The 12,541-nt window shown below is 39.1% G+C and overlaps 2 protein-coding genes and 1 long non-coding RNA gene across 9 annotated transcripts in view; 2 read left to right on the top strand and 1 right to left on the bottom strand.

Moving 5' to 3' along the window:
- LOC106529260 (myelin basic protein) overlaps nt 1-2,140 on the top strand; it is a 116,243-nt gene extending 114,103 nt beyond the window's left edge. Inside the window, exon 4 of the mRNA XM_014024620.1 lies at nt 1,830-2,140. Within this exon, the coding sequence (XP_013880074.1) occupies nt 1,830-2,119 (290 nt within the window). The 3' untranslated portion in view covers nt 2,120-2,140. The remainder of the gene's footprint in view (nt 1-1,829) is intronic.
- Nucleotides 2,141-2,239: 99 nt separating this feature from the next.
- LOC106529258 (myelin basic protein) overlaps nt 2,240-12,541 on the top strand; it is a 23,451-nt gene continuing 13,149 nt past the window's right edge. For all 7 annotated transcript variants that reach the window (XM_014024619.1, XM_014024618.1, XM_014024617.1 and 4 more), the window contains exon 1: nt 2,240-2,374. In XM_014024619.1, coding sequence (XP_013880073.1) covers nt 2,255-2,374 — 120 coding nt within the window. In that variant the 5' untranslated portion in view covers nt 2,240-2,254. The remainder of the gene's footprint in view (nt 2,375-12,541) is intronic.
- Nucleotides 12,287-12,535, bottom strand: LOC106529261 (uncharacterized). Its single transcript, XR_001311617.1, has 2 exons — nt 12,430-12,535; nt 12,287-12,355 (listed from the first exon to the last, which is right to left on the bottom strand). It is a non-coding gene; the product is annotated as an uncharacterized LOC106529261 (long non-coding RNA).

Below are 12,541 nucleotides of genomic sequence, written 5' to 3'. Positions count from 1 at the left end.
ACACACACACACACACACACACACACACACACACACACACACACACACACACACACACACACACCCGCGCGCGTGACAAACACTGACTTTAAACATGAAGGTTTATTACATCCACACTGGCGAGGTGGGTGCGCCCTGCGCGTGTATCCAAAGCGTGACTTTTGCTGTCCTCCTGTTCTTGTCGTGGAGGGGTCTGTGGGTCAGGGAGGGGTCTGTGGGTCAGGGAGGGGTCTGTGGGTCAGGGTCGCCTGAGGAGGAAGCAGATGAAGGGATTTGTGCACGGGAACTTTTATTTAAGATTTAAGTTTTTTTTTATTTCAAAGGTCCTCATGGCTCAGCAGCAGCAGCAGAAGCATAAATATTACTGTTAAGAAAGCTGATGATAAAGTTGAATAAAAATCTAAGTCTGATGAAGGTAAATTAAATATCTGACAGTGATCATTACACAGTGTGACTCTAATTCCTCACTTCACCATCTGTGTCGCAGTTTCCCGTCTCCAAAAAGAGCATACGCATGGGTCAGAGCTGGTGTGAGGCACCGCATATTTTCACGTCAAGTTTGGATTTTATAAATCAAAACCTTGGTGTAAAAAGTGGCGTATGCAAGTTTCTGGGCTCAAATTGTGCGTACGCCAGTTTTATAAATCCGACCCCTTTTGGGTTTCTGGCCTAAGTGAAGGGAAAAGAAAATAAACTTTATTGTGTCTGATTTAAGGATGCCACACTGGAATTGTGACTCAGAGGGAGTTTAAACTTCTACAAAACCAAATGACGGCAAAAAAACGCATCACTGTCTTTATTCCCTTTTCTCTCCTGATGAAAGAGAAAACAGCAGTAAACTTAGCTTATAAACAGTGGACTGATCGAGGCTCAGTTCTAGTCAAAGTCTGCAAAATCCCGTGAACAAACAACAAATTCAAATCAGTTTTCATCTGCAGTCTCATTTCATACATGACTTGCAAATCTGCCAAAAGGAAAACAGGCAGAAGAATTTATTTGAAACGTTTTAGGAGGGATTCTATCTAAATCACCAACAAATCATAGTTTAGTGTCTTTGCATTGTAAAGAAGTAAAACTTGCTCTGCTCACAGACAGACAGCTTCACTGCTCTCTGATCCCAAATCAGATAAGTGTCACCGTGCATCGGGCTGAAAATCCATACTTATAGGAGTTATTTTAGTGACAACAGGACCCTTTGTTTCTCTGGAATAACTATGCAGCTCTGACAACAGAGGCCTGTTCCAGGCTGTATTAGCATGTAGCGCTACACCCTGTTAGTACAGTGTGGACATTGTGTTGGTGGGAGGAATGCACTGGATGTCCTCTGCTGTGGGAGCTGGACAGTTTAACAGATTGCTATCAAAGTGAACATTTCAGGAGTGACATTATTTTCTTTTTCAATGACACTGAGACCACTTAACATTCTCATTTATGTTACAGTGACTTTTAGTCCAGATGACCTTGGTTCCATCATATGAAGTAAAGCATGTTGAGCAGATTGCTGCTCAGTCTGGTGTCATTTTTCAAGCTTGCTCTTATAAGAAGAAAGGGTTTACCTTGTGTTTGTGAGAGAATCAAGTTTTCCCAGTGAGTTTTATAGGATTATAATTACACCTGCTGCAAAATCATTTAAATGTGTGTAAAGATTGCAGTTTTTCTTACTTATTTTACAGTTTAGCTTATAAATGTATTGAAAGTGTGAAATACTAGCTCTGCTGGTGTGCACTGAAGCAGGAAGGGCCTGGTTCTGTGAAAAGGGCCCATTGTGCTGCTCTAGTTTGTGCCATGCGGGCCAGAGCCCCTCCATGACCCCTGTTGTTTCTGCGCAGGCCTGGTCACAGCAGATGCCAACCTGAACAATGGCTGCGTCTCGGAGAAGCCGGCGGTGACTGACTCCGAGGGCCCCCACCAGCTCTGGACCTCCGCCAGCACAGCTGACCCTGATGCCGCCACGCCACGCCCCCACCTGGCCCGCCTCTTCTCCCGAGATGCCCCGGGCCGAGAGGACAACACCTTCAAAGAGCGACCCTCCGAGTCGGACGAGCTGCAGACCATCCAGGAGCACAGCGGAGCGGCTTCAGAGTGCGGGTCGGAGAGCCCCGAGCAGGACTTAGAATAGGCTGACTTTTTTTCCCTTCCCTTTCCTCTCTTTTTTCTTTTTCCTTCTTTGAGCTTTGCTCTCTCTCATTTAAGGGAGAGACATAACACCCCACTTTTGACAAGTACAAATATACAACCACTTACTCCTCCAAGCATGGCATCTGCAAGCAGCTCTGCTCAGGCTGCCTTCGGACTGGGCCGCAAAAAGAAGAACCCTGGGCTCTTGGATCAGATTGGGAAGTTCTTTGGAGGGGACAAGAAAAGGAAGGGCAAGGTGAGGAGTGTTGAGATTTAAAAAAAAAAACTTTGACCCCTCTCGTGTCACTTAACCCTGCTGATCCCCCCTCAGAACCACTAACACAAACTGTAAGACTGCTTTGAGTTTGTTTTGTAAACTTGGTTTTCCTTGTTTTTATGGTCTGCTGTCAGGTGATTCCTGTTAAATATCATGATTGGAGAACGACTTGTCAGTGGGGGTTTGATTTCTTTTTTCTTATAAAAACAGTTGTGATTTTGAACAATTTAAAGATAAGTATCCTTGTTTTATTTGAACGGTACTGACATTAGTAGCATTTCCTCATCAGTGATATTTTACCATGTGATTTATTGCTGTTTGTTTATGAGAACGGTTGTCAAACTGGAGAACAGCTGTGTTTCACTTCAGGTACTTCACCTCCTGCTGATCTTTAAGCTTCGAACTGATCATTAGGATGTGATTCATGCAGATTATAGTTGAATTTGCTGGGATGTCTGCAGACCTTCATGCAGCTTCTGCATGTCTTTGGTGTTTAACGGTCTGTTTAAGGCCCCGTCTACACCACACTGGATAGTTTCACTGGAAAAACTGAGACGTTCTGCTGGTATTTCACTAAATTACATGCCCATGAAAAAACAAAACAACACAGACGATTTTACCAGATAAATATATTACAGTATGTCCATCTCATGTTTACTGATCTCACCAGTAAACTGTAAAGGTTTGTGCTGAAATGGTTAATAACTGAGTGGGAATTGTGAACGGTGTTGAAAAGAAAATATTTTTAGGGATAATCTTTAGCAAAGAATGTTTAGTTCTGCACGTCAGGATTTCAGCAGTTTGCTTTGAATAGTTGAGACATAGAAATGACAAACAGGAAATACTGTATCCGATTAAGAAATAATGTTATATAAAAACAGTCTCAATTTTCTGTAAATATTAGATTTTTTAAAAATATTCTTTGAGTATTTTTTCAAAATGGTTGTGTCCACACAGTGGGGTCTTACAGTGAAGTCAAGTTTACCCACCCAGTGTAGCTGAAGAACCCCCTGATGAAACAGATGCTACAGCTGTACGTGCTGCTGCTACTGCTGAGCCTGTTAGCCAGAGATCGTTATATGTCTTCATTTCTCTGGTGCAAGGGATCCAAATAGAGGCCCGTTATTATTTGTCAGTAAAGCTGAGCTTACACCCATCACCATAGTTTTCCTTTTTAATCCTCTCAAAATAAAACTACGACAGTAACTGATGCTGGGAAACCTCCCATTTAGTTTTTGGTTGGTTGTGTTTTTGGGGAGGGGGTGGTGGGTGTTGCATTGAAAAAATAAAACAACTGGAAATCAAATCGTACTGAAAGCAGAGCAGTGTAGACGGGGCCTGGGTCACACAGCTGGTTACTGAAAACCAGTCACTTTTAAAGTTAACGTGTTATAAATGATCAGAGAATTATATTAATAATATATTGTATAAAATGTTTTAGAATAAGAGATTTGAATCATTTTCAATCAAGAAAAAAGTTTATTCAAAAAATATGAAAGGCTTGTATGTTGCAGACAGAATTTTGTCATTTATTCATTCCTAAATACTTTTTACTGTAGCATTTACAAGTTAGCAGCTAGTAGAGCATTACTAACCTGTCTTTAGACAGACTTGATCAGAAAAAAAGAAAAATCCCTTCTAGCTTTGCTTTGGTTGTTTGTATCCCTGACACCAGACATGATAGTCAGTTTGTGTCACGACTAAAGACAGCTCAGCCCTGCTGCTTCTGTTCCCTGCCCTCTCCTGGGCAGGGTGCTCCGCAGCGCCCCCTGGGGGTGGCTGTGTGCAGCGTGCTTTAAACAAAATGCTCTTTCTTCTTAGAACTTTCCTTCCATGTTTAGCTCAGCAGAGAGCTAATCAGGGTGTTTTTAATACAATTGACGGAGAACTCGGCAAACGTCGTGAAAATATGCATTCCTCCCATGCCTTAAGCCAAGTATAGAGCGATGTTTAGAGCAGGAATAAAGATAAAAATGGTTTTATATTCATGCAACATATCAATGCTTTAGCCTGTTCTGCTGATCAGATACTATTTCACTCAAATATTCAGGGAAAAGGTCAACAGAACAATGGATTTATGAATTGGCCACCATATTTGTCGAATTCTCTGGCTTTTGCATGTCAGTCTCCTTATTCAAAAAAATAAAAAAATAATAATAAAAACTTGTACACGTAGGTAGATAGATTGCTGGCGCTGTTTTCACCAAGGATTTGCCTTCAAACAATCACTTCCTAAATCTCAAATAAAGGAAAGACAGGTCACCCCACCTCTGTTGCCTCTAGAAAATAAAATAAAAAACTGCACTGTCTTTCTGCTGCAAATATTTACTTCTCAAATAAGATTTTGTGGGAATGACAGACGTTTTATTTATCTTGCCTGCCGTCGGTGTGCACGCACGTTCCACAGATGTTTTGAACTCAGTCTTGGACTCAGACTGCAGTATTAGACAGGTCGTGATGGTGTTTGGTCGTTAGATAATGAACATGCATGTTTTATTCTGGTGATATTTAATTGTTGCTTTCTTGGCAGGCATGGGGAAATTTGTGCATCCCCTTCTTGTGCTTTTTTATGTTTTTAGCCATTTTAATCCCCCCAGCTCAACGTGAAAGCAGATGTTTGGTGAGATGTGAGATGACGATGTAAATAAGACAAATCCCGGTCTCAGGGTGCCAAAGTGTTGGTAGAAAGTCTTCAGTGAAATGCAAATGAGTTTGTGATCATTTCAAGTCACAGGGATAATGATGTGCTAATTGGAAAGAAAATTAAGTTTGCATAAACAGTAGCTATTCAAGCGGAAATAAAGACTGAGAGATAAGAGAATCTATTTTATAATGTCAGAGCTTCATTTGTTAAACGGTACACAGTATCAGTGATAAGTGTCCAAACTCTGTCATACCCCAGTGTCTTGGAATGAGGGAGGTAAGGTTGGACGCCACCTCTCTCACCTCAGGTTCACGTGTTTGATCCAGTCTGTGAGTTTGTTGGATCAGTGATAGTTCAAACTGTTTGTATGTAATGTGATCCTTGATCTGATCCTGTTCCTTAAAACTTTTTGGATTATTGCTTGATTAAAGGTCTTTAACAACAACCCTCAACACTTTCATTGTTTTCTTTTTGCTTTGAGCTTCATGTCTCCAGGCACATTTAACATCTTTAACAGCCGCTCTAAAACCAAACATAATGCAAAGGACGATTTCTGTTTGCTGTCGAAAATGAACTTAAAGAAAGTTTGATGTATTCCACAGTTCATTCCCTCTCATAAATACTGCAAAGCAAAAGGAGTTATCAAGAAAGGCGTGATGGAAAGCAGAGCTACTGTTTATCTCCACTCTGATAGAGCTGAGTTATGGATGACTGCCTCAGCTTGTTTATGTGTGCCCAAAGATGAAATTGCCAGGAAATAGATGAAAGTGTTTGTAGTCTGCCTGCCAAAAGAGGGCAGGATTCTGTGTTCAGATTGCTCCTGTTTTCTGGAGAAACGTAAAGTGAAATAACTTGACGTGGACTCGGATCAGAAGGAGATTTTTCAGTTTAGAGTCATAAAATGACATTTTGTTGTGTTAACATGAACACCTTCATGTTGAAGAGTTTCCATCAAACATTGGATCATTTAACATGATGCTAAATTCTGTTCACAATTAGATTTATTTCATGTTTTGGTTGCACCAAGAAATAACGAAATACCTAAATGCTAATAGGTTAATTAGGATGTCAACTTATTCTACAGAATGGAGACTTACATATATAGCATTAAAAACAGGGAACATGTCAGTCATTACCATGAATTATTACCAGTAATTTAGCAGAAGTGAAAAAGTGCAAGCTTTCATTAACAAGTGGCTCTGACTTCCTCCAGCCGTCGCAGCAACATGTTTTTATGACACAGCAAATGTTAAATGCTGTTTTGGCTGCTTCCTTCTTGTGCGAGTGAACTCCTATGAATGATTTGGAAATTGTTTTGAGCTGGATGTCCTTCCTGACGCAACATGAGCTCAAAGCTGTAGCTTCAAGATAATAAGAGTGCAGCCCCAAAGATATGTTACACATAATGTTAAATACACTTTACCTGTCACCTCATCAATGTTTAACTGGAGCTGAAAAATAAATATCCCTGAATTGTTCAGCGTACAGGCTCATCTTAGTGCAATATTCTGTGGTGTCTACAGAGCCAGTGTGATTCAGAGCAAAGTTTCTGCATCTTCAACTGCATTACCTGTTTTACACATCAGATTAATTTGTATGGTTATTTTCTCTGTCTTGTCCAGAAGTACAGCTCAGAATATACTGCAGGATTCTGAACAGATTTCTGTCAAATTTAAACATCAAACACAATTTCACAGCATGTTCAGTGAAAAGTAGGTGAAGTAAGTACGAAGTGTGAAGGTGTGTTTTAGAAGCTGTGAAGTTGTCTAATTCTTGCTCACTGTGTCCTTTAACCCTGGTGAAGATGCTGCTGATCATAAAACAGAACAAGTTATGTCCTGTTTTTTTCACACTGTAAGTCTCAGATATTCACTCTACAGACATAAAGCTGTAAGGAAAGATTCAAAGTGTCATGTTCCACAAATGACTGATATGCATAATAATAATAATAACAAAATAATAATAAAATAATAATAATAATAATAATAATAATAATAATAATAATAATATAACAGTTTTAAGCACCAAAGTTTCTCCTCTTCACTTCCATTTTGTCTCCACTATCTATGCTAAAAGTAGAACTGAGCAACATGTTAATAGTTCCTCTGAACTTTCATCATTAATACATTTTAATAGCTCTGCTGATATTATACACTTGTATTTGTTCTGAGTTTTAAACCTAACCACAGGCTAGTAGTTGTACTGTGATTTTGTTAATAATACTGACCTGTTACAACAAGCTAGCAATAGCACTGAGCTTATTAACACAAGTTATTCTTAGGTTTTATTTCTGAATTAGTGTGCAGACACTGGATCACAATGTGAGGCAAATACAAATAAAAGAATACTGAATTACAGTGTGTTGTACCAGGAAACACAGACAATTCAGAAAACTTACTATTGCCTGTATGATATGATTGTTCTGAGTCGTATAAAGGACTAATAGCTCTGCTGACCTTTTACTTCCAGCAACATGCTAGTAGCTGTTCAAAGAAAAAAAAAATGAAATTCTGTCTGTAATGGAAAAATAGTTTTAGTTTTAAGCCAGTAATTCATGATATAAAAAAGAAAAAATTGTATAGGTCTTCTGGACGGGTTCTTCTCTAATGAAACGTTTCGTCTCTCCTCCAAGAGACTTCTTCAGTCTGAGAGTTTCAGGCAAAATCCAGGCTTTTAAGCCCTGCCTCCATGTGACTGATACTCACATCATGGCTATCGTTGACACCTAATTAACACTTATTGTTAACAGGGGTGGAGTGATACTGCAATGGCCGCGCTGTAGGAGGGGGACAACTGAAAATGGAGGTCTCACCTCTGTTTAATGATGGACGGTCTTTCTTCACAAAATGGCTTCTTTTACTCCTCTCTCAAACCAACGTTCAGCGCGTACAGCGCGGCTATTGCCAGTATCACTCCACCCCCTGTTAACAATAAGTGTTAATTAGGTGTCAACAATAGCCATGTGATGTGAGTATCAGTCACATGGAGGCAGCGCTTAAAAGCCTGAATTTTGCCTGAAACTCTCAGACTGAAGAAGTCTCTTGGAGAAGAGACGAAACGTTTCATTAGAGAAGAACCAGTCCAGAAGACCTATACAATTTTTTTCTTTTTGATTTTTTTACCTGGATTACTGAGATGCATCAGGACAAATTCATGATATACTTTAATGCATTATTTATAGGAGGCCTTCTAGGGGTTAGCAGCCTGATGGCCTTTGTGCTAACATCAGTGTTCTTGTATTTAGCAATAAACAAACAGACCATTCTATCAACTACCTTTATTATTTGAATCACGTATTTCCACAGCGCTGTCAGATTCTGACCATTTATCTGCACATATCTGTTAAGATTTAAACATAAATAAATGAAAACATTTATTAAAGATGTCCAGTTTAGTTAGCATGAATGTTTTGTGACAGAAGAAGTAGAAGGAACTCAGTTTCAGTAAAATGTCTGTATCCACTGCAAACCCTGAGCAGATATGTCGACTGAAATGGACTAAAATAAGCTTTGTCCTGTCTGCACCAGTTGTGTGTATGCCAGAAAACATATTACTAATCAGATATTGGGCACTTCCAACACTCTAATAGTAGAAAAAATGACATGCACCCAACCTTCGCCATTGCTACAATATTGCAAAGCAAGAAAGACTTTTTTTTTTACCAAACATCAGCTAGAAGCCTGATTTATTTAGCATCACATTGCACTCTCTTCTCTCTGATGGAAAACTAAAACAAAGAGGAAAAACAGAGTAAAGTGTTCTTCATTTCAAATGTGTTACTGGCTGAAAGTGAGGCTCCATTAGGACAATTCCTTAAGAATTATTTGATCCTCTGTTGTCTGTACCATCTGCTCCTTTCACATCTATTTTCCTCTAAAACAAAGGGCTGCTGAGGCAGTTCTGTTTTCTCACAATGCTTTCCTCCATTTCCTAACATTTTGTACATCTGCAGAGATTCTGTAAAAACACAGAGACAGAGACACATCCAGAAGACATCATTAGAAACTTTCACTTGCTTTTGGTAATTTAAAACACAGGTGAAATAGTTGTAATATGGGAGTATGATTTTTGTTTTATAATGTATTTGGTCTCTTGCCTGTGGATCAGACCAGGTTGCACCATATGTGCTAAGTTCTGTAGTCGTGAAAGTTTTCTCCTGAAGTCCTTTGATGTGAAGCATGGAGAGGTAATGGATGAGATACACATACTCTGCGTGTGCAAGACTCAGGACATTTACTCACCTTTACCTGAAACCAACACTGCATCATATCTGAAGACCAAATGTTCCCATGTGGAGAACATTACATTCTGCAGTAAAGAGATGCAAGTCTCTCTAACATCATAACGCCTGGGCTACACTAACACACATTCATGTTTTGTTGCTCCTAAAAAGTTCTCAGACAGAAATATTTAATGCAAAACTAAAAACACTGAATGAAGTCAGGAGATGAAAATGTAAGTTGTGGATATGAGAGCTTTTATACTTTCTGTTTCAGTGCTCTTTACATAAGTTAACAGATGATTTTCTGTTTCATTTTCTAGTTTTTCTTCAGGCTTAAAAAACAGAAAATATAAAGGCCATAAACCCCTCGCCCCATTAAAGCCTGTGTAAAGTTGGACTTTGAAGCACTTATTTTGTGCTTCATGATAATTGGAATTTTTGTCTCAGTCAGCCCATCAACAGGAAAGTAGTCTGTTTCAAATGTTCATTTCTACCATTTTCATTCATAGTTAATGATATCCGGACAAATATTTTTGAGGTTACTTTGAATTAAAATGATTCTGCTGTTATTCTTTCTCATTGAATGAATGAATATTTTCTGTGTTTGGAGCTGCTGTAGCCCAGTCTGACTTTGGCCACCAGCTCCCTGTGTTATCATCTTATTAAAAGAAATTTATCTTGTTTTTCCTCTTCTAGCCCTGACCAGAAAATACCCAAACTGAGTATCCAAACTTAATGAGCAGTACCCTGAGTGACAGTCTAAGTCTGATTCTGACCAATTTTTTGTTTGCTAGATCTGACCAAATAGCAACAGTGAACAAGGTGGATATAAAGCAAAGCAGAAATCTAAACAAATGTCTCATTTGAATAAATCATGTCCATAAGAGTGTTCTGAGAAGCTGCTGCTGCCATCAGGCTGTCCGCCTCCAGAGTCAGAGCTTCTTCTTGTACTTAGAGTTCAATTCAATTCATTTATATTGTAGCAATTCGCAATAAATGTTGTTTGAGGTTTAGTGAACCTTCACTCATGAGGATTCACTTACACTTCTTATAACAAAAGTTATGAGGAAATTCACAGGTTCTTCTGTTTAAGGAAAAACAACCCCTCTGTGTAAATATGAGACCACACAATAAGTGAACGTGAGACAGTGACTTCAGTTGATCTAATAATAAACTAGATAATTTATTTACAGAATCAAATAAATCACTAATAGCTTATTGTAGACAATCAAATTTCCTATAAAAATTTTAACAACAAACTTTTAGGTTTAGATGTTAATAAAAGATTTGTTTGCGGCACTTTTTCTTGGGTTTTGGCAGGGCATTAAGAGAAAAGAAAGCAGGACAATGAAAGAAAGAGGATCAGTTAGTTTTAACTTTATCCTTTGAAGAATGTGGCTTTTTTTAAACAGAAATGGCGGACATCTCTCAACGAATTCACCCAGACCTCAGGTACGCTCAGTAAGGGTCAGCCTTTACCTTGGACCTTGGTTCAAGCCAGGGAAGATCGTCCAGTTGGGTTGAAGAACTCTCAGATCCTCATCCAGCTGGACACTTCTAGGTGTGTTGTGCACTTCAGCGTCTCCTGGGTTGCTGTAAATCGAAGATCAGAGACGAGGCACTTCTCTGAATCCTTCTCAAAAATAGAATACTTCCGCCATGGAAGTTTCAAAACAAAAGTTGCTCTGTGTGTGGCTTTTGATAAGCTCAGATAATGGACAAGACCGAGAACTGGTCTGTCCAGACTGAGAGGTTCTCCCTTTGAGTCAATTGGACAAACCTCACAGCCAAACGCTGGTCCTCTTTCTCTGGAGGAAAACAGCTGCGTCCTCGTGAAGCACGAGTGCGTTCCCTCAACAACTAACTGTCTGGTGTTAGTTCAGAGATGTTAGTTTAAAAATATAGGAAGTGTTATTGAAGGACTGTCGGGTGTTGTTTGTCTTAAACAACATGGTTGACGTCTACGCGTCGTACAGCTCGTTCTGACCTGCTCTCTGCTGAGAGCACTTTAAAGAACACTTAAATAATGATTTACTGAAAACTTAAAAATCAATAATTTCATATAAAAACATTCATTATGATGATTCAGTCAAAAATAATTATAAAATGTTTCATAATAAAGCTTAACGCTGAGTTTAGTTAAGTAAAATATTTCAACTTAAAAATCTACAATCAACTACTGTGGTTTCACAGTTAAAGTTCAAGCAGTGATTTACATCAAAGCACAATAAAACGTTATAACGTTTTTTGTTGTATTTTTTATACATTGATAAAATTATGAATAATTGATTATTCTGTTTATAATCTGATTAATAAGGAGAAAATGTCTCGAAAACCTGTTATGACTTTAACTCGAACAGAGTTCCATCTCTTCGAAGGAGGTCTTCTGAGACCTAGGTGGAACTGTTTATTCCACCTCAAGGTGACCACTACACAGGGCACTGTACAAAAAAACTAATACAAGCTGCAGTTGAGTAAAAGTCATCTGAGGGAAGCAAGCAGTTTGCATCAGATCTTCACTTCATCATAACCTCCAACATCCTGAGCGAGAACATCGGTGACAGTGGAGAGAAAAAACTCACTTATAACAGGAAGAAACCTCCAGCAGAACCAGGCTTCAGGACAGGCACTAATCTGCCTCGACCAGCTGGGGAAAGAGAGGACAGGAAAATAATACAAACACAGGGGGATTGGTCCAGGTGTATTTTCTATGGGAGATAGACAAAAACACACATTAATGACAGAAACAATAGGAAATTCAGACATGAACAAAAGAGTGACTAAAGACAGCAGCAGAGTGAGGAAATGTGATCAGTTTGTGCTCCAGCAGTCTAAGCCCATAGCAGCAGAACTAAGGAATACCTCAGAAAACCTGTCTAACCACAGGATTTGTCAAAAAGGAAAGTCTTCAGTCTAATCTTAAAAGTAGACAGAGTGTCAGCCTCACAGACAGAAACTGGAAGTTGGTTCCACAAGAGTGTAATGATTGGTGAGATGAGTTTCACTGACTTGCCAGACACCAGAATAGTTTTAATATTTTTATTAAAATATAAACAGCTGGATCGGGAGACAAACGTCACAGGAATCAGGAGTTCTACACAAGAGAGAATTAGGTTAGTGGCTAGAATGTTCACAAGAACAGATTTAGAAGAAGATTTAGCCACTAACCTTTTTAGAGTACAGGAAGTACCAACAGTACTCTTGAAAGAGAGTCTTGGGTGAAGTCCGGTGGAAGCACTTCCGGGTTGCGGGGCTTGAGTGAGTTTACGAACTCGGGGTT

The sequence above is a fragment of the Austrofundulus limnaeus genome, unplaced genomic scaffold (genome assembly GCF_001266775.1).
Source record: "Austrofundulus limnaeus strain Quisiro unplaced genomic scaffold, Austrofundulus_limnaeus-1.0 Scaffold431, whole genome shotgun sequence".
In the NCBI taxonomy this organism is placed as follows: domain Eukaryota; kingdom Metazoa; phylum Chordata; class Actinopteri; order Cyprinodontiformes; family Rivulidae; genus Austrofundulus; species Austrofundulus limnaeus.
Note: the sequence above shows the minus strand (reverse complement) of the source record. Positions and strands in the feature narration are given on the sequence as shown.